At 36.4% G+C, this 22549-nt stretch overlaps 2 protein-coding genes and 1 pseudogene across 2 annotated transcripts; 2 read left to right on the top strand and 1 right to left on the bottom strand.

Annotated features, from left to right (window-relative positions):
• Nucleotides 1–9400: 9400 nt before the first annotated feature.
• Nucleotides 9401–10810, bottom strand: LOC128171113 (uncharacterized; annotated as a pseudogene).
• A 146-nt stretch (nucleotides 10811–10956) lies between these two features.
• On the top strand, nucleotides 10957–15757 carry LOC128171130 (uncharacterized). The gene is made up of 3 exons (XM_052836880.1): nucleotides 10957–13185; nucleotides 14446–14496; nucleotides 14939–15757. The coding sequence occupies exons 1-3, from the start codon at nucleotides 11031–11033 to the stop codon at nucleotides 14998–15000; spliced, it is 2268 nt and encodes a 755-aa protein (XP_052692840.1). The 5' UTR covers nucleotides 10957–11030; the 3' UTR covers nucleotides 15001–15757.
• Nucleotides 15758–19044: 3287 nt separating this feature from the next.
• On the top strand, nucleotides 19045–21616 carry LOC128171086 (uncharacterized). The gene has a single exon (XM_052836840.1). The coding sequence runs from the start codon at nucleotides 19226–19228 to the stop codon at nucleotides 20912–20914; it is 1689 nt and encodes a 562-aa protein (XP_052692800.1). The 5' UTR covers nucleotides 19045–19225; the 3' UTR covers nucleotides 20915–21616.
• The last annotated feature ends 933 nt before the right edge of the window (nucleotides 21617–22549 follow it).

Here is a 22549-nt window from a genome sequence, read left to right as displayed (position 1 = left end):
GAGAAGAGAGCAGACAAACGTTTTCTCTGTGATGTGTTTGCACAAACGTCTTTGGAAAACCTGTTCGAAAACCCATGCTCCTCTTTGGTGAATATTCAAAAATTACAAAATATGCGCAGACCAGCCAGGCGAATGTTGCTCAAGTATGATGAGTTATAGAGGAAAGCAGCTTGTCTACCAGATGGTACGGGGTATGTTATGACCCCCCTGCGCCATGAGATGGAAAGATGGTGATAGAGGTGGAGAATATGACATGTTTCTGATCGAATACTGCATATTTCTGGCATGATTAGTTTAATGTCAATAAAGTTACTCAGCTATGTCAATGTATTTTATTTGCACCAGCATGTCAATGCAGTTAAGTGCACTTGCCAATCTTACTTAATATTTTATAGCTGAGTGAACATGCTAGTTTAGTATTTAATTTCGGATGTAAACAAAGCATTTCATGGTTGAATTAATTAAATGTAAAGATATCTCATCTTTTTTTATTGCTTTTTTCAGGTGTTCATAAATGGCGGGGCGCAAAAAATGGTCATTGCGGTTTTGGAGAGGATACCAGGAAGATAAATTGGTCATCCCTTCTTGGATTGAAGGTAAATTTATTCGATGGGCCGACAGCAGTAATGCAGTAGCTGCACTTAACGAGATGCGAAAGCCCGAGAAGACATGCCTAAAGTTCAACCTGATAAAGGTAAAATTTTCCTTTGGTATGTTATGTATAAAACCACTCACTGTCACTCAGTGTAAAAAAAAAATAATTTATATGTATGTTTTTAGACAATCTGTAAGTTAATTTGACTGTTTACCTTTTTTACAAGCTGAATTTTACTTTTAGATAGCAAGAAAGAATGTGAGCAATATGATTACACCACAACTGGTAAAACAACTGAGGAAGAAAGTGGTATTGAGGAGGAAATTATGCCTAAGAGAAAACCCAAAAAGAGGATCTTTTCTGACTTCATATTAGATTAAATACACTGCTTATCAAACAATTATTTGTTTTGCATATGGAAGTTGGCATATGTTTAATTAATTACACAAAAACAAATGTATATTTTTGATTTTGATATTTGATTATGTTTTTGATAATCTTACATGCTCATGTAACATAACAAACAAATTAACATAAAAGCACTGATTTGGGTACATGTTTATTTATTATATATTATTCAATTCCAAAAGGTGTTGAAAGCACTGAGGAGGAATCGTGTGGGGCAGGTACATTTATACATGTATAGTCTTAGAACAAACAAATGCAGATCAGATCATAACAGTTGTTGTAGTCCACTTCAGGTACATAATTACTTGACCGTCTAAAACGCTATCAAGCAAAGAAAACGCACGGAAAATGAGTTCCATCTTTATTGAATATGGTTTACTACAAAACACTCAATGATACAAAGGAAATGAATTTAAGGGCGATTTTGAAAACCTTAGTCAGAGATATGATAGAAGTCAAACGAGGAAGACCATGCCATCCTTAAAGCCAGAGTACAAGTGACAAATCTCACAGGTCACTGAGAAGAAAAATATACGGTTAATGGCATAAAAAACCCAATTAACTGGGTCAAGTGTCTATCACAAGATCAATTGTATTTTTATAGTGTATATTTTAAACATACACTTGACACATATTTAAAAAAAATGCAGAATATTATAATTATGTATATTGACATGTACATGTATATCCTGTAAAGATAACTAGTTTTTAAATTATATGCGTGTAGGGTAGATATTATTCTATTAATGCACACATATTATTCTTTGTACAAACTGCAGTGAAGAACATCCATGATTGACAGAAAAATTGAATGAGTGAAAATAAGACGTGTATCAGTGATGCCTTGGCTACAGTATTACATACATGCTCAGGGTAAGAGGGGAATAATGACGACCACTCTTTCAACATAGTTTAACCTCTGCCATGGAGATCTAAGGAGTGTAGTGGAATCATGAGAGCTGGACTCAAGTTCAGGAGGACCAAGTCAAGTCCTTTTCGGGGACACAAAAAAGAGTAAAGGACAGTAACACCTCTGATTAGCCAACGCTAACTCTAAAAGTATAGTAAAACGAGGTTATAAAAGTTTTCATTATAAATTTACCAGATATACATTATTACAGTTAAAATGAATCATTACCATTCTAGGAAGTCTGCTATAATTCTGTTCTCTTTTAACAGGATAGTCCACATAAATCAAAACCAAACTGCATGAAAACAAGGCTTCATCAATTTAATATGTGTCGGTGTACATAAACCTTAATATATAACGCGTCATCCGTGGACCCTGTCTCTGTGTACATGAACTCGGCATAAATAACGCGTCATCAGTGGACCCTGTTTCTATGTACGTGAAATCTGCATAAGGAACGCGTCATCAATAGACCCTGTTTCTGTGTACGTGAAATCTGCATAAATAACGCGTCATCAATAGACCCTGTTTCTGTGTACGTGAAATATGCATAAATAACGCGTCATCAATAGACCCTGTTTCTGTGTACGTGAAATCTGCGTAAATAACGCGTCATCAATAGACCCTGTTTCTGTGTAAATGAACTCTGCATAAATAACGCGTCATCAGTGGACCTTGTTTCTGTTACATGAACTCTGCATAAATAACGCGTCATCAGTGGACCCTGTTTCTGTGTTCATAAACTCTGCATAAATAACGCGTCATCAGTGGACCCTGTTTCTGTGTTCATAAACTCTGCATAAATAACGCGTCATCAGTGGACCCTGTTTCTGTGTACGTGAAATCTGCATAAATAACGCGTCATCAGTGGACCCTGTTTCTGTGTACGTAAACTCTGCATAAATAACCCCCATCAATGGACTGTGTTTTTGAGAACTTTATATATAAAGTATCATCACCTGGATGCAAAATAATTTAATACTGTGCTACATGTAGAACAACAAGCTCAGATCCTGGGAAGTCTTAAATGATTTGAAAAAAGGAGAGAATGAAAGACTAAAAAAAAGATGAGATTAATGTGCCTCCTAGTTTTGGGGTACGCATGCATATCAATGTATTTAAACTTTTTTGTCCCAAACCGGTTTTATCGGAGGGATCTATAGCACTGTCGTGTATCCGCGCCGGTAGTGACGTGTTTGGATAAAGTGAAAATGGAGGCTCCGTTTGCTTCTTGATAAGTTTTCGTGTTATTTAAGGCTTACATTGTCTATTTTTACATTAAAAAGATCGTCAGATCTATTTAAAAGCATATAAAATCTTTAAAGTTCTATGAAGTTTGTGTTAATATTATGTAAACAAGCAGTTTATGTCGATTAATTGTGAACAACGGAACAGGTTTGGATGACCTTGTTTTTCAAAATAGGAACGGTTTGGATACGCATCTGATACGGTTTGGATGTGGTTAATATAAGAGTGTAAACAGTTCTTTGAATTATCCCCTCACGAAGAGAATATAGCATCGCTACTGTGCGATATACATGTCCTCACTGCAAAGAATGCTTTCAATAAACATGGATATCGTCATGTGATAGACATACGAAGTCACATTGTTTAAAAACATAAAGATAAACGTTAAAGACTTAATTATGCATTTAAGTCAAAAAAACATAATATACCGTAATTTGAATTTCAATTTTAAACAAGCTCCAAATAACTTGCAATTGGCTTATAAAAATTGCATACAGAGTGCTTTACAGATATGTTAATTCTGTTGTATAATCATTCTATCGATATTAATTTCGAAAGATTCAGCCTTACAAAAATCTTTACCGTCACAAAAAAACAAGTGTTTACGACAGTTTCAATTAAGTTATGATTCTATAACGTTATCGGCTTTAAACGTGAAAGAATAAAAGAGATCAGTCAAATACAGAATTATACCAACTTTAAAAAGTTTATAGTCTGTAAAATCGTCTAATGATACAAATGTGTTTTTTTTTCTCTTTTAAAATTGAAACGATATCATATATAGGTACACTACACAGAACAAACCGTGATAACGTGGATATTCTTAATTATTGGTCTCCCGTTATATGGGTTTCATGAAAATGAAAAAAAATTCACTTTTGATACAGAGTATTTAACTTATCAAACATCATACTTGTCTATTTTTTAAAATTATAAATTGAAACGTTCCTAAACAACTTTTTAGTTTTACAACAGCCTAACAACTGCGCTTTAGCAAATTTATAACTATGAAATTTTTATCATTATATACTAACGCGGGTTTTGTACTTTTTCTGCAGTAACGCCACCTTCATTTCCCGCATGAGTCACCAAAACTTCTTGATAAACATAGATACATATTTATCGTTTTGATTGTCTGGTGAGAATTATGATTGAATAAATGTACATATAAAATGGCGATGTTTATTTAGGTCTCGTCATCACTTGAATTATCTGGACTAACTATTTCTAACAACAGAGTAAATATACGACTTGACAGACAACTATGGTTTTTTGTATTATATCACTGGGAGCGAAATAATCGTATAATTTTCTTCGTTTAGCGATGAACTGGCTTTGTATTGAATATAAACGAGGCTCATGTTAATAGTATTATTATCAAGCACTTTCTCCGTTCAACTTACTTCACGATATCGTGAAGTAACTAAAAAAAACCCACGTCATATTGTCGATTGTCATTAAAGTAGTAGATAGTTGTCTGTTAAGGTGTTAATATGATGTATTGCTTTTCAGGTTAAAGGTGAAAAACTTTTTCTTAAAACATTTCATTGTGTTCCTCGAGCTATAACTCATAATTTCTTTATAAATTAAAATTAAAGAAAGTATTCTTTTGAGATGTTAGTAAAAAAAAAAACTTGATATAACTATATTTACATTGTTCAGTGTTTTTTCATGTGATAACACTACATATCAATTTGTTCATAGTCAGTCAAATAAATTCAAATGACGTTTGCTTATTAATATTCAAATATTTAAGCGTACAATTGCTGTGAATTAAATGAATATAAGTAATAAGGAATCATTCTTTTGATATTACTAGACTTTGACCCGTGCGTGCATGGGTTGAGATTGTATATGATATTGGACATTTACGAAATAGATACATCGACACACCGTATTGTTGCCATTTAGCCTACATAATAAAGCTTTATGCCTACATTTCACTACACTCTGCTTAGTTAGAATAATCCAACTATGTCTCGGGACAGGCCTACACCACAGTTAAAATGTCTCTCATATACCCGTAATGTAGCAAAAAATTGCAGAATCGCTCCGAAACGATTTTGGAGATATTAACGAAGCTGAATTGAAAATAACAGTCAAATTATCCATAATAAACAATTTTGAGGCTGTAAATACCTATCATCTAAAAATTTAATTCATATTAATGAAGAATTTAACACTTTCTCCAGCAACGTTTTTCACCCGATTCAAGTTGACATTCCGAACTACATGTATCGTAATTTTTCATATTAAATGCACTGAGTTCGAGCTATCTCTCGTGATGAACAGAATATATATGACAAATTTTCAATGAAAATTTACACTTTTTTGTAATATCGTTTCTGAGTTTATCCATGCAAATGTAATATTGTGGAAACAAAAACTAAAGAGCCTCCCGTGATTTAGCGTGAATGTAATGCGCATGCGCAAGGTTGTAAAATCCGAAAATTCCATATGATTTCCGGGTTTTTTTAAAGGAATTTTCGTTGATTATTAATTAGAGAAGCTTGATTGAGAAAAAGTAAAAACAAATTGGTAATCTTCGAGTGCCAATAAAGTTTAAAATATATAAAACAAATGGCAGTACTCTTCCGATTTCTCGGTATTAAAGCCAAAAAATTCGGGTCTATTATTTTAATATAGTAGTATAGATATAGATGAGGTGATAATTTCGTCTCGAGCTTTATTGGATTTGACCACGCCCCGACCAAAATAATCAACTCATGATACTCGGTCAAAGAATGATTCCTTATTAGTTAAATAATCAATTTCTTATCAATTATATACTTAACATACCATTTTATCAGAGGAAGAAAACATGCTTGTCTAAAGAAATGAACTTAGTCATCCAGTTATAGTCCCCTTCGTTTGGTTTCATCACGTTTATAAAAAATGTCGGACAGGAAAGAAAAATTCACCGTCTGTATGTTAAGTTCTTTTTACCTGGCTTTAAATACATCTTTTGCATGCTATGTAATTGAATGATCCACTATTTTTTAAAAAGATGTATCTTCGGTTGCACACCGATGAAAAGCAAACTGCTCTATGTCTAAAATATGTAAAAAATGCTATAAATTTAAATTATTCAAACTGTACCATTTGCACAATTTATATTTTAGCATCCAAACCGGAATAATTTATTTATCCAAACCGTACTACTTCTTTAGCAGATGCATGAAGTTCTTGCTATTTTTATACATAATAATGTATTAAAAAGACATTGGTTTGATTTTATTTGGTTAATGTAATGTTTAAAATTAATTTTGGCTGCTTCAGATTTTTAGTATGTTATATTATCTACGTAATCTAGAAATTGTTCTTAGCTTTAGCGTTTAAATGACACGTTAACGATTGATTTTCCTATAAATAAGTCGTTTTTATTAACGATGAACAAAAATAAGGCACACTTTTTTCAACTGCAAAACCTTCAGAAAAATATGAATTATTATTACGATATTTTAATTAATATTTACCTCGTTGTCGAGAGAAAAAAGGACACAACAATCATTGTTTTTGCAATGGATACGCCATTTTCACGTTATCCAAACATGTCACTACCGGCGCGGATACACGACAGTGTATAGTTTTCCTCTGCGTCCGTCAGTATGTCTGTCCCGCTTCAGTTTTTACATTTTTTTCGTTGTGCGTTTGATAAATAATAAAATAGTATGATACTTACTAAACAGCCTCTAAATGTCAAACAACAGATTGAGTTGACACTTTTGTGGCGTCTGGTAAACACTTTTTGAGAAAATTAATTTTTTAATGTTCGGGTTTGTTATCAGGATCGTTGTGTATTAAATAAACGAGGCCAGTATGTGGTCAGCAATATGCGTTGCTTGTATCATTACCTGTATAATTCTTAACAAATTAGTTCTGTAAAATTGTGGGAAGTATTATGTTGCGAGTTGGGCTTTTCTACTGTTTAGTGTGTATTGAATAAACGAGGAAATTGTGTATATCGTGCATTACTTGTACCATTACTTTTTTTCTTTCCAACAAACAAAAACGTTCTGGAAAACAGTGTCAAGCGTTGCGTTGTTAATTTAATCGACAGGTTTTTAGTATTATTACAGTCAGGTTCGTTATCGGGTTGGTCTGTTGATTTGTGGTACAGAAGACTGTAAGAAATGATATTGTACATATTTGTATAAAATATGACAATATGTATTTTTATATTAATAATATACAGTATATATACATACTTATATAGTGGTACATGCAGATAGCTTAAAACCGTTCAAGACAAGCGTTCCAGGAGCCGCAGATTTATATCGAGACGATGATAATAACAACATGACGGGTGGTGAAGAATTACACGGCGACGGCGAGACAAGCAAGAAGTTACGGATCAAACAGTACCCGATGACCAATCAGAACGAGCTCTTAGCAACGAAATTGGTATTGACAACGCGCAAATTCCCGTTTTCAAGACAACGCGCATAGGACGTCAAATACGACCGAAAAAGTATTTTAAATTGTTATTCACTCTTTTATAACGCAGAAAACAGGCAAGATGTAAATACATGGATTATTATATATGCGAATATTGTGGAATTAAAAATTCTGCGACGAAATAATTTAGATATACATAATTTGCTAATGACTTTTTTTTCTTCTATGTGTTTAATACTATGTCGATATTAACCTATATGGAATATGTAAATAATTGCTTCTGATGTAACATGTTTTAATTTGAGATGTGTTTTTGTTTTTCTTGAAATAAAAATGCATTTTCAAATGTCATATTATATGTTTAAATAGTTCATTGAACAATTTTTGTTTTGCATTGTCAGCATATAACATGTGATTTTTTTTTGTTTTAATTGCGTGTTATTCGTATAAATGTTGCTAGTTTTAAAGATTTTGTTACGCGCGATCTTTATATTTGAACGGAGTCAAATCTTAAGGCAAGGAGGGGGGGGGGGTTGTAACGGTTTAATATGTTATATCCATTAAAGTAATTCTTCATTAATTATTTGTTCACACATAATCTACACTAAGGCTATAAATCTTATCTGTGTCTTAATCGCCCATCTTATCTCACCCCCTGCTGACTCCACATTGACCATTGTGTTCAATGTATTAAAGGAAGTGAACATGAAAAAATTATCAAGGGCTCAAATTTGTCAGTTTGATGTATATAATGATTTTGTAAAGCCAATTAGACATAGCGTTCCTCAGTAAGAAGATATTCCATTAAAAGTAACTAATTCTTGCAATCCATGGGAGCCGCCATATTGATAAAATCATTACCTCCCTGCTGGGTTATCTCTAAGCATCTAAGAGAGGGCAGCACTGATGCCGACGTCAGCGAGACACATTGCATTTTGGCACATTGGTTAATCAACACTCAGTTACGCAGTTAAAAGGTCATCGTCAGAAAGTGAATTAAACAATGAAATTGAAGTTGAGGGCTATCATTTTGAACCAGAGTTTACAGAGGAAGAAATTGAAGCCCTGAATGATGCCCCTCCACCTGCAGTTAATGTGAATGTGATAGGAGCATCATTGGATTGGTGTACTTGTGAAAACTGTACAATTCTACCTACATTTAAGGAATGTCTTTGTTGCTATGAATTTGAACATTATGTGGCGGACTACATTACCGAGCACATAAAGTACATATCCCAGCACCCAGATTTTGATACAGTGTGTCTTAGTCCTGTCATCCTCGTGACAGCTTATATTATCTATCTAAGATATACCGGTAAAAGCCAGAGAGGAAGAGCCCCAGAGCACTTAAATAACAAGACTCCCAAAGAATGATTTCAAATACAATCAATATTTATTTGAAATATTTCAACAACATCTCATTTGTGTATAATCACTTGCACACACATATGATACAATCTAATCTAATTCTGTATTTTAATTCTGCTCTTAAATCCTTCAAACTCCATTGTAGAAGATGACCCGTTTCACTTACTTGAACAACATTAAAATCTAAAATTGCAGAAGTCATGGCCTCCATGACTGTATATGTACAATATTTAGCATTGAAACCTGGAGAATCACATCTACCATCTCAACAAATTACTAGGGCTTTTCTTTTCATTTTTTTAAGAATATCATTTTGTTGTTCTCTGTAGTACATATCTATGACAGGTAACACTAATGTTCTGCTGTTATTGGTAAAAGTTGTTCTAGATATTATTTGTAAATTCATGCACTTAGCAAAGTTTAAAATGCCTGAGAAAGATAATCCACTAAAATATGTGGCTGCTGATAACATAATGTTACCAATGGGTTGTTTCCCTACAAAGGGTTGTGATTTCCAAGTAAATTTATGGTTGTTCATGCAATTAAACTCCACAGACAATCATGTCCCATTGACATAATGGTTTGTAGCATTGACACATCAAACGGTTGTTTACAAACTTGGCACATTAACATACAGAAAAGAGATTTGATACATGACCAAAAGACAATAAATATTGAATCCTCAGTAGTACTTACATCTTGCTCTTCATCACTTGATAAATTTGATAACTCATTTGTTGACTCATCTGAGGGAATGAAAGAGAAATCTGGGTCAGCTTTGGTAGTAATTGATTTGACAGGCGATAATTCATCCGATTCAAACGTGTGCGAGAAGCACTGTGCAGATTTCACAGGTGTAGAGGAGAGAAAAATAGTGTCAGTTTCTGATGTTGAAGGAATATCCGTGATCAGATGTTGCTAGACCAGGGTTTTCTCTTGATCTACAGTTGACATAGAAATCTGTTGATTTTTCAGTTCTTATGTCACATTGTGTTCCCATATCTTTCATAGTTCTTTCATCCATGTATTCAAACTGAATTCCAACATCAACAGTGTTCTTTGAATTCTACAAAACAGTATGATTTTAAATGTAAAATGCCTTTGCTTTTACTTTACAAAATAGATATATACATTTAACTTTTAAATTTCTTACCTTTGTTTTTTTTTATTTTCCCACAGGAATTGTTTCTCCTTTCCTTTTCTGTCCCGATCTCCCAGTATCATAAGAACAGCCTGACTCATCTATATTGTCATCATCTTCAGCATTGACAAGAATATTTTCAAGTAGCTGTGAATTCAAGAATGATACAAATTAAGGCTTTTATTTAATGCACAGATTCATTGTTCATGAATTTGACTGTATCAACGTTAGTTATTAAAATTACCCTGTACTCACTTCCACTTTTTCCTTCTCTTTTATTCTTTTTTCACTTGTTTCCCTTTTCTTTGGAGTTTTGCTGTCAAGGAAAATAGTAGGAACTGCCCCCTTTCTCATTTTTTTTCTTGGTTTGAAATTCATCAGGCGTGCCTTTATTAAAGAAATATGCTATTTTTTAAATTTTTTAAGATTGTTTATCAAAATAATTATATTTTATCTGTATTTGAAAATCATTCGTATATCAAATGCATATTTAACTTAAATTGAAAACATTAAAGCCAATTCCTACCTCAAGATCATCTTCAAAATAATCCTCTTCAAAGTGTTTTTCACACACAATTTTATGATATGCAAACACAAAAGTCTTTATGTTTAATTTCTCATTCCCCAAATTATGAATCCATCTTTTGCACAATTCATAGTCACGCTTAGGGTCAGGAATAGAAAATGTATACTATCCTTGTCCTCTTCTGACAGTGCAAAATTTTGCTTGACATTCAGGCATGTTTTTCCCGTAGTGCAATCAGTTTGTAACACTGACCCAGTCAGCAGCAGCAATGTGTCTCATCTACGTCAGAGCACAGATGCATGCTGGGAAATAATGGATTGCCTCCATAAACCAACCTGATCTTTCTAACAACAGACCTCAGGCATTACATCGAGCTCAGATACTACACAACAGTTTACAGAGAGATACAGAAAAGAAGAGACAGTTTGTGAAATTCATGGAGAAAGTTCTAAACAGTGGAGCAGCAGAAGTTGCGCCACCTCCAACAAGCACAGGTTGCTGGTACCTACCTTTGTTTGGCGTTCGCAACCCAAAGAAACCAGATCAAATAAGAGGCGTTTTTGATTCGTCGGCTAAGTATGGTGGAGTTTCCCTCAATTCAGTACTCATGTCTGGTCCAGACATGATCAACAGTCTTCTTGGGATCTTGCTTCGCTTTAGGAAGGATGAGGTGGCGATGGCAGCAGATATAGAGCAGATGTTTTACCGATTTCGTGTTGATGAAGACCACCGCAATTACCTACGCTTCTTTTGGTATAAAGAAAACAACCCAGATGACATCATGATAGAGTACAGAATGACTTCACATGTATTCGGCAACAGTCCGTCGCCTGCTATTGCATCTTATGGACTCCTTAAGACTGTCGAACACGCTGATCGAGATGTGAAAAACTTTGTACAGCATAACTTCTACGTTGATGACGGGTTAATCTCTTTACCAAATGAATCAGATGCTATCAGCCTGATGAAGCGTACTCAGTCAACCATGAAACAGGAAGGTCAGATTCGTCTTCACAAAATCACGTCCAACAAACAAGCTGTGATGGACGCCTTTGATGTTAGTGATCATGGAGAACAGCTGAAAGAAATAGATAGTGATGACATGATACACAGATCTCTTGGACTTTGTTGGAGACTGAAGGACGATACTTTTGTGTTTACTGTACCTACTGAAGAGAAACCTTTTACTCGTCGCGGTCTGCTCTCAACTGTAAACAGCCTATTCGACCCATTAGGTTTCATATCACCAATCATCATCAGCGGTAAAATACTTCTCCGAGAATGCACACCTGAAGGAGTTGACTGGGATGAACCATTACCTGTCAATAATCTTCAAAAGTGGAAGGAGTGGCAATCGTCTCTTCACTGTCTCAGTGATATCGCCATTCCCCGTATGATGTCTCACACTTCTGTTAGTTCAGCCCAGACAGCAGAAGTTCACATATTCTCAGATGCTTCAGAAAAGGCAATAGCAGCATCAGCATATATAAAAACTGTAAGTGATGGACAAACAAGCGTTCGATTCATCATGGGAAGAAGTAAGTTAGCACCTCTTAATGGCCACACCATTCCTCGCCTAGAATTGTGTGAAGCTGTCTTAGCAACGGAACTCGCAGAGATCATATCTGTACAACTTGGCATCCCATTGCAAACAATGAGATTTTACACAGATAGCAGAGTTGTGTTAGGCTACATTGGTAATAGGACTCGAAGATTTTACACCTATGTAAGCAACCGAGTTGATCGTATTCTACGAATATCTAATGCCAATCAATGGAACTTCATTTCCAGTGAAAAGAATCCTGCAGATTCTTGTACAAGATGCAACACTAACGTGATCAACATTATGCGGTTACCATGGATTACTGGTCCACAATGGTTGTGTGATGTGACGGAAATGAAACCTACACAGTTTCCACTTGTTGAACCTGATAGTGACAGAGAAGTCCGTCCAATCGATAGACCTGTAATATGTTCACAAACTGATGTTACCATTACAACAACAGGATCTGATCTGATTACCAAGAAATTTGATCGATTTGATCGTTGGAGTTGTCTCATTATGGTCATTGCTTGTCTCAAGCGAGTTTGCCGCAGGTTTAGAGCTTGTCGTGACCAGAAACCTATGCAACTTACCCGTCATGATGAAATTCGTGAAGTAGAGACCTTTGTCCTAAAACAGATTCAACAAGAATTCTTCTCTAAAGAGATAAACAGTTTAAAGTCTGGAAAACCTTTGAACAAAGACACAAGTATATCCACACTTGCACCATTCTTAGATGAAAATGGACTAATGTGTGTTGGTGGGAGATTGAACAAAGCTGCTGGATTTTTACCATCAAAGGAAATCAATCCAATTATTCTTCCCAAGAACAGTCATATCTCTGTTCTTTTGATACGTCATTTTCACGAGCAAGTCAAACATCAGGGGAGATTATTCACTGAAGGTGCACTTCGTACGGCAGGTTATTGGATCCTGGGAGGCAAGCGCATGATTTCATCTTTCATTCACACTTGCGTGACTTGTCGAAAACTTCGCCGTGGCCTCGAAACACAGATGATGGCAGACTTACCAGAGGACAGGATCACACCAGGCCCAGCTTTCACATCTGTTGGAATTGATGTCTTCGGACCATGGGAAGTCTGTACCCGCAGAACTAGAGGAGGAGCTGCAAACAGCAAGAGATGGGGACTGATGTTTACCTGTTTAACATCAAGAGCAGCTCACATAGAGGTTATTGAAGAGATGTCGAGTTCATGTTTTATAAATGCACTGCGTAGATTTCTATCACTCCATGGCCCAGTGAAGATAATAAGATCTGACCGAGGCACCAATTTCATTGGAGCTGCTGAGGAAATGAGAGTGAACACGATAAAAGTAGAAGAGGGACCAGTTCAACAGTTCCTGGACAAATCCTACATCACCTGGATTTTCAATGTCCCACATTCCTCCCATATGGGTGGTGTCTGGGAGCGAGTCATAGGAATGACAAGGAAAATCCTCGATTCAATGCTTTTGGAATCTAGTGGTAAACCTCTAACACATGAGACATTAGCAACATTATTATGTGAAGTTTGTGCCATCATAAACTCTAGACCTATAGCACCGATACCTTCGGATCCAAATGACCCAATGATTCTTACACCAACTATGATTCTCACCGGAAAAGTTGATTTCCTACCAGTCGTGTCTGATTCACTCAGTCTACAAGACGTTTACAGAGCGCAATGGAAACGTGTCCAAATCCTTGCAGATATTTTCTGGAATCAGTGGCGTAAGCAGTATCTATCTATCCTACAAAGTAGACATTAGTGGAAAAGCAAAACCAGAAACGTTAAAGAAGATTATGTGGTACTGTTGAAAGATCCCGCTGAGCATCGGAACAACTGGCCAACTGGTATTATCGACCGCGTATTTCCAAGTGACGATGGAATCGTGAGAAAAGTTGTTGTGCGAACTATTCGAGCAGGAAAACCAACATTTTACATTCGACCAATTCATGATCTCGTGTTGCTAATAGAAAGTGAACTGTAACTTATGGACTGTAACTTATGGACTGTGAATAATGGACTGTCAACAATGAATTTGTAAACATTGACTTGTATTATGATTCATGTATCAAGTGATCACGAGATGTATTGTTTATCAACTAGTTTATCACAATTTTGAAATGTTTTGTGCATGCATATGAGTAGTGGCATCTCAAAGATGCCAGGCGGGGAGTGTAGTGGAACCAAGAGTTATCTTTCTTGATCTTGTATTATACAGTCTGAGAGTTATTCCTCTTTATGTGGAACTCTTCTATGTTCAGTTTTTCACGCTGTGTACGTGCGGTCCCGCCGCAGTGCTACACATTTTCATTACCAACATATTCCATGTTTCATCCTTGTCCCCTCAAATTGTAAGTATCATATGCATTTAGATATATGAAATATTCATTTTATTTGTTGTTTTTGCCATGACATGTTTATAAAGCAAACATAAGCACCCTCGTAATGACTGTTACTGTAGTAGGTTGTAGGCGCCATATTTTCTCGTGTTTACATTTGTTGATGTTAAACATATAAGGATACCTTCATCATTTATATGATTTACTGGTCATTAATAAGTACACAGCACACCTATAAAGTGTGAATTCTATATTTATATTTTTCAATTAAATTATTTTCCCTTTTTTACCTACATTCCATAATTTCCCTCGGGCTACTGTTTCAATACTGGGTGCACATTTTGGAATTCGTCATATATAAATATATAATATAAATGTATTATTGTGTGAATTGTTAAAATGTCAGTTTGCATATTATCCCATGTATTTATAAATTGTTTATAATTTGTTTCAGCAATTTACCACATCAGATCTACATCAGATCTACATTCAATAAAGATTACCAATAATTATTGAATATGGTTATACTTGCTGTTTTTCAAACAGTACAGTAAATTGAATTTACACACCAAGGAAACATGGCTACTGGAGGGCTCCCCTTACCACCGAACGGTGATTCCCAGAACGAGATTGCAGAAACCAACACCTCTACCAAGGATAAACATGATGTTATCTTGAGTGAAAAAGGACTCTTAGCATTTGAAGATGAAAGTTCCAAATATAAAAAACCTATATTCGAAACATGGGGGAAAGTCGAGAAATGTATTCTACGTGTGCAAAAATGTGACAGAAACATTGAACAATATCAAATCTTACAGAGTGATATAGAGAACACATTCAGTGAATTTCACAACAGTATTAAACAGTACCTTGTCTTTCTACAAAGACACTCTAGAAGTGAACAAGGTAAAAGTGAGATGAAACGATGTACTGAGGACTTTGAGAAAGGAAAGTCAGTGGTTTACAAGGCCTTAGACAACATTAAAGCTGCAAAATTAGACCTCTTAGAAACAGCCTCAGAAATATCAACAACCAGCACTGAGAGGAAAAGAAGAAAAGAGCGGAAGTTGGAAGTAATGAAAAAAGAAGCAGAGCTAAGAAAACAGAAACTTCGCCTTGAGGAAGATGAATCAATACGTATAGCTGAAATGAACAGAAAAAAGTGTGAGTTGGACATTGACTTAGATTTACTGAAACAAGAACAGAGTGCTAGTGATGATGAGTTTTCAATGGAGCGAGACCTTGCGGACATTGAGAGAGAGAGTTCAGGGGAACGAACACAGAAGTTTGTGGAAAACATCCCTTCCAATTCTGTTGATGTCCAGATACCCACAACTGAATCGCCTCATGTGCTGTCTGAAATGGCCCTGCTTATGATTAAAAAGCAAATGCTTCCTGAACTTTTTCAAACGTTGATGACTCGCCAGATTCGTACAATGCCTGGAAGGAAACATTTACCAATATTATCAGTGAACTAAAAGTTTCCTGTAATGAAGAACTTGAGTTAATGTTAAATAGACTCACTGGCAATTCCAAACTTACAGCAATTGGAATTCGCAATGCAAATCCTGGGAAACCTAAGGAAGCACTTCAAATAATCTGGAAAAGACTTGATGAGATGTACGGGAGACCAGAAATGATCGAAGCGTCGATACGTCACCAGCTAGAAAACTTCCGACCAGTGACATCAGCTGAAAACAAACGCCTGTATGACTTGTTAAACATTCTCATTAAGATAGAATCACTGATGGCCAATTCAACATTTTCTACAAGCCTATCGTATTTTAACTCGTCAATTGGAGTGAATCCTATCATCAACAAATTACCATTTCACCTGCAGGAAAAATGGATCGCCAAAGCCTCCAATTTCAAAAAGTTAAACAAAGTGCCGTTCCCACCATTTTCATATTTTGTGACATTTGTACGCGAAATGAGTGAAATCAGAAATGATCCGGCATTTGTATTCACCAACAGCCGACAACCAGCTCTCAAGAGACCGGTATACTCCAAAAAGTCTGAGGTGTCAACAGACAACAACAACAACGCCCGCTGCCCATATCATAAGGCAGATCATAGCATCCATGATTGTAGAGTCTTCCGTGCAAAACCATTCTTTGAACGCAAGAACTTCTTACAAAGTAAAAACATTTGTACTAGATGTTGCACCTCAACTAGTCATACGGCAAAAGACTGCCAAGTCAAAATCCAATGTACTGCTTGTGGGAGTATTTATCATACGACAGCTTTGCATATAAACAAAGGTCCATTATCAAGCCCAAGCATGCATGGCGGGGAGAAAATGTACAACTCAGCTCTACAAACCATGAAGTCAGAAACAGACAACATATCGCCTGTACCTATGAAAGCTTCAACAAACACAAGTGTCAAGTGTACTACATTCTGTGGCGACCATTATCAAGGCAGATCATGCAGCAAAATTTTCCTTGCGGATGTATTTCACACAGACTGTCCTAACAACATGTATCGTGTTTACGCAATCGTGGATGACCAATGCAACCAGTCTCTTGCATCTCCATAACTATTTGATGCCTTGAACATTATGTCCTCACCCATTCATTACACTTTGACAACATGTATGGGAAAGACAGCCCAAAATGGTCGGCAAGCATATAGTATGAAGATACGATCATTGGACACAGCTGTGACAATGGACCTTCCTCTTCTGATGGAATGTGATGACATCCCTAACGAAACCTCTGAAATTCCTACACCAGAAGTTGCTAAGAGCTACCCTCACCTTCTCAGAATTGCATCTAGTATACCTGAGTTTGATGTGAATTCAAAAATACAGCTCCTTATTGGTAGAGGAGGCCCATCACATTGAAGAGCAGATCACTGGACCTCGAGGGGAACCATTCGCTCAAAGACTTAGCCTTGGTTGGGCTATAATTGGTGAAGTTTGTCTCGGTAGACTTCATAGAAGAACTTCCGTGAATGTCAACAAAGTGTCTATTCTCAATGATGGTAGAGTTACGTGTAGTCAACCATGTCAGAACAACATTGATGTGAAAGGGCAAACACTTGTGTCTAACTATATAATTGGTGAGCGTGACTTTCAATTTCATGGTGAAGATGTCTTCATGAAGACCCCTGAAGATGATTGTACTGGTTTATCGGTAGAAGACAGACTATTCCTAAAGTTGATGGATATATCATTCACTAAAGACAAGGACGGCATGTGGACTGCACCTCTTCCTTTTCGAGAGAACCAACCTGATCTTCCTAACAACAGACCTCAGGCATTACATCGAGCTCAGATACTACACAACAGTTTACAGAGAGATACAGAAAAGAAGAGACAGTTTGTGAAATTCATGGAGAAAGTTCTAAACAGTGGAGCAGCAGAAGTTGCGCCACCTCCAACAAGCACAGGTTGCTGGTACCTACCTTTGTTTGGCGTTCGTAACCCAAAGAAACCAGATCAAATAAGAGGCGTTTTTGATTCGTCGGCTAAGTATGGTGGAGTTTCCCTCAATTCAGTACTCATGTCTGGTCTAGACATGATCAACAGTCGTCTTGGGATCTTGCTTCGCTTTAGGAAGGATGAGGTGGCGATGGCAGCAGATATAGAGCAGATGTTTTACCGATTTCGTGTTGATGAAGACCACCGCAATTACCTACGCTTCTTTTGGTATAAAGAAAACAACCCAGATGACATCATGATAGAGTACAGAATGACTTCACATGTATTCGGCAACAGTCCGTCGCCTGCTATTGCATCTTATGGACTCCTTAAGACTGTCGAACACGCTGATCGAGATGTGAAAAACTTTGTACAGCATAACTTCTACGTTGATGACGGGTTAATCTCTTTACCAAATGAATCAGATGCTATCAGCCTGATGAAGCGTACTCAGTCAACCATGAAACAGGAAGGTCAGATTCGTCTTCACAAAATCACGTCCAACAAACAAGCTGTGATGGACGCCTTTGATGTTAGTGATCATGGAGAACAGCTGAAAGAAATAGATAGTGATGACATGATACACAGATCTCTTGGACTTTGTTGGAGACTGAAGGACGATACTTTTGTGTTTACTGTACCTACTGAAGAGAAACCTTTTACTCGTCGCGGTCTGCTCTCAACTGTAAACAGCCTATTCGACCCATTAGGTTTCATATCACCAATCATCATCAGCGGTAAAATACTTCTCCGAGAATGCACACCTGAAGGAGTTGACTGGGATGAACCATTACCTGTCAATAATCTTCAAAAGTGGAAGGAGTGGCAATCGTCTCTTCACTGTCTCAGTGATATCGCCATTCCCCGTATGATGTCTCACACTTCTGTTAGTTCAGCCCAGACAGCAGAAGTTCACATATTCTCAGATGCTTCAGAAAAGGCAATAGCAGCATCAGCATATATAAAAACTGTAAGTGATGGACAAACAAGCGTTCGATTCATCATGGGAAGAAGTAAGTACCTCTTAATGGCCACACCATTCCTCGCCTAGAATTGTGTGAAGCTGTCTTAGCAACGGAACTCGCAGAGATCATATCTGTACAACTTGGCATCCCATTGCAAACAATGAGATTTTACACAGATAGCAGAGTTGTGTTAGGCTACATTGGTAATAGGACTCGAAGATTTTACACCTATGTAAGCAACCGAGTTGATCGTATTCTACGAATATCTAATGCCAATCAATGGAACTTCATTTCCAGTGAAAAGAATCCTGCAGATTCTTGTACAAGATGCAACACTAACGTGATCAACATTATGCGGTTACCATGGATTACTGGTCCACAATGGTTGTGTGATGTGACGGAAATGAAACCTACACAGTTTCCACTTGTTGAACCTGATAGTGACAGAGAAGTCCGTCCAATCGATAGACCTGTAATATGTTCACAAACTGATGTTACCATTACAACAACAGGATCTGATCTGATTACCAAGAAATTTGATCGATTTGATCGTTGGAGTTGTCTCATTATGGTCATTGCTTGTCTCAAGCGAGTTTGCCGCAGGTTTAGAGCTTGTCGTGACCAGAAACCTATGCAACTTACCCGTCATGATGAAATTCGTGAAGTAGAGACCTTTGTCCTAAAACAGATTCAACAAGAATTCTTCTCTAAAGAGATAAACAGTTTAAAGTCTGGAAAACCTTTGAACAAAGACACAAGTATATCCACACTTGCACCATTCTTAGATGAAAATGGACTAATGTGTGTTGGTGGGAGATTGAACAAAGCTGCTGGATTTTTACCATCAAAGGAAATCAATCCAATTATTCTTCCCAAGAACAGTCATATCTCTGTTCTTTTGATACGTCATTTTCACGAGCAAGTCAAACATCAGGGGAGATTATTCACTGAAGGTGCACTTCGTACGGCAGGTTATTGGATCCTGGGAGGCAAGCGCATGATTTCATCTTTCATTCACACTTGCGTGACTTGTCGAAAACTTCGCCGTGGCCTCGAAACACAGATGATGGCAGACTTACCAGAGGACAGGATCACACCAGGCCCAGCTTTCACATCTGTTGGAATTGATGTCTTCGGACCATGGGAAGTCTGTACCCGCAGAACTAGAGGAGGAGCTGCAAACAGCAAGAGATGGGGACTGATGTTTACCTGTTTAACATCAAGAGCAGCTCACATAGAGGTTATTGAAGAGATGTCGAGTTCATGTTTTATAAATGCACTGCGTAGATTTCTATCACTCCATGGCCCAGTGAAGATAATAAGATCTGACCGAGGCACCAATTTCATTGGAGCTGCTGAGGAAATGAGAGTGAACACGATAAAAGTAGAAGAGGGACCAGTTCAACAGTTCCTGGACAAATCCTACATCACCTGGATTTTCAATGTCCCACATTCCTCCCATATGGGTGGTGTCTGGGAGCGAGTCATAGGAATGACAAGGAAAATCCTCGATTCAATGCTTTTGGAATCTAGTGGTAAACCTCTAACACATGAGACATTAGCAACATTATTATGTGAAGTTTGTGCCATCATAAACTCTAGACCTATAGCACCGATACCTTCGGATCCAAATGACCCAATGATTCTTACACCAACTATGATTCTCACCGGAAAAGTTGATTTCCTACCAGTCGTGTCTGATTCACTCAGTCTACAAGACGTTTACAGAGCGCAATGGAAACGTGTCCAAATCCTTGCAGATATTTTCTGGAATCAGTGGCGTAAGCAGTATCTATCTATCCTACAAAGTAGACGTAAGTGGAAAAGCAAAACCAGAAACGTTAAAGAAGATTATGTGGTACTGTTGAAAGATCCCGCTGAGCATCGGAACAACTGGCCAACTGGTATTATCGACCGCGTATTTCCAAGTGACGATGGAATCGTGAGAAAAGTTGTTGTGCGAACTATTCGAGCAGGAAAACCAACATTTTACATTCGACCAATTCATGATCTCGTGTTGCTAATAGAAAGTGAACTGTAACTTATGGACTGTAACTTATGGACTGTGAATAATGGACTGTTAACAATGAATTTGTAAACATTGACTTGTATTATGATTCATGTATCAAGTGATCACGAGATGTATTGTTTATCAACTAGTTTATCACAATTTTGAAATGTTTTGTGCATGCATATGAGTAGTGGCATCTCAAAGATGCCAGGCGGGGAGTGTAGTGGAACCAAGAGTTCTCTTTCTTGATCTTGTATTATACAGTCTGAGAGTTATTCCTCTTTATGTGGAACTCTTCTATGTTCAGTTTTTCACGCTGTGTACGTGCGGTCCCGCCGCAGTGCTACACATTTTCATTACCAACATATTCCATGTTTCATCCTTGTCCCCTCAAATTGTAAGTATCATATGCATTTAGATATATGAAATATTCATTTTATTTGTTGTTTTTGCCATGACATGTTTATAAAGCAAACATAAGCACCCTCGTAATGACTGTTACTGTAGTAGGTTGTAGGCGCCATATTTTCTCGTGTTTACATTTGTTGATGTTAAACATATAAGGATACCTTCATCATTTATATGATTTACTGGTCATTAATAAGTACACAGCACACCTATAAAGTGTGAATTCTATATTTATATTTTTCAATTAAATTATTTTCCCTTTTTTACCTACATTCCATAATTTCCCTCGGGCTACTGTTTCAATACTGGGTGCACATTTTGGAATTCGTCATATATAAATATATAATATAAATGTATTATTGTGTGAATTGTTAAAATGTCAGTTTGCATATTATCCCATGTATTTATAAATTGTTTATAATTTGTTTCAGCAATTTACCACATCAGATCTACATCAGATCTACATTCAATAAAGATTACCAATAATTATTGAATATGGTTATACTTGCTGTTTTTCAAACAGTACAACATTGTCAACTCAATTATGGTAAACAATTTGGTTATTGTTTTAGATTTCTTTTATTTGATATTTTTAAAGAGAGATATCATTTAAAGCTGCCATCTTACTGTAGAATTGTAATACTTCATTTTTGAATTCTCCATCTAATTGGAAAACATACAAAGAAACATTTTTTGTTACTCCACAGTGTCATTGTCAATTTTTTTTGGTAAATCAAAAAATTAATACTGTTCAGCACATCAAGATAATGCCAGAGTATGACTTACTGTACATTTTAATTTACACTTTATATGCATGTATTATTGTTAAAGTTGTCTTCAGATGGAACTCTTAAAATACATTTAGTCCATTGAAAGAACAAGGTACGTTATTGGCCAAAAAATGCCGTGTTTTAAAATCTAATGATACCTACCATTTTCAAAAGCCAAGAATAAACAAAACTCAATGGTATATGATTTATTCATATAACTGTAGTGTAAGTATGATACATTTTACGTTAAACACGGCGCCTTGTTAAAACGAAACGTCGACATTTTACGAAGCCTTTAACGCGACGTCATAAACATGACGGACAGGCTTAACCGGATTTTAACACAACCAAACATTTCTCTCTTTTTTTTTTTTTTTTTGGTATTAGTATTTATTTCCAAACTTTCCATTCCCTTTGTTTAGAATAAGAATTTCGTTTAACTAACCCGACATAGTTAGGGAATCCGTACTGCATAGAAATACTCGAA

This window comes from Crassostrea angulata, chromosome 2, assembly GCF_025612915.1.
Source record: "Crassostrea angulata isolate pt1a10 chromosome 2, ASM2561291v2, whole genome shotgun sequence".
NCBI lineage: Eukaryota > Metazoa > Mollusca > Bivalvia > Ostreida > Ostreidae > Magallana > Magallana angulata.
Note: the sequence above shows the minus strand (reverse complement) of the source record. Positions and strands in the feature narration are given on the sequence as shown.

What these genes read in the sequence shown, in the direction of transcription:
- LOC128171130 (XM_052836880.1), top strand. Translation starts at nt 11,031, where the DNA reads ATGGAGAAAGTTCTAAACAGTGGAGCAGCAGAAGTTGCGCCACCTCCA. An exon ending in ACCAGAGGACAGGATCACAC is followed by an intron (nt 13,186 to 14,445) that starts CAGGCCCAGCTT and finishes GCCGCAGTGCTA; the next exon opens with CACATTTTCATTACCAACAT. An exon ending in CATCCTTGTCCCCTCAAATT is followed by an intron (nt 14,497 to 14,938) that starts GTAAGTATCATA and finishes AATTTGTTTCAG; the next exon opens with CAATTTACCACATCAGATCT.
- LOC128171086 (XM_052836840.1), top strand. Translation starts at nt 19,226, where the DNA reads ATGCGGTTACCATGGATTACTGGTCCACAATGGTTGTGTGATGTGACG.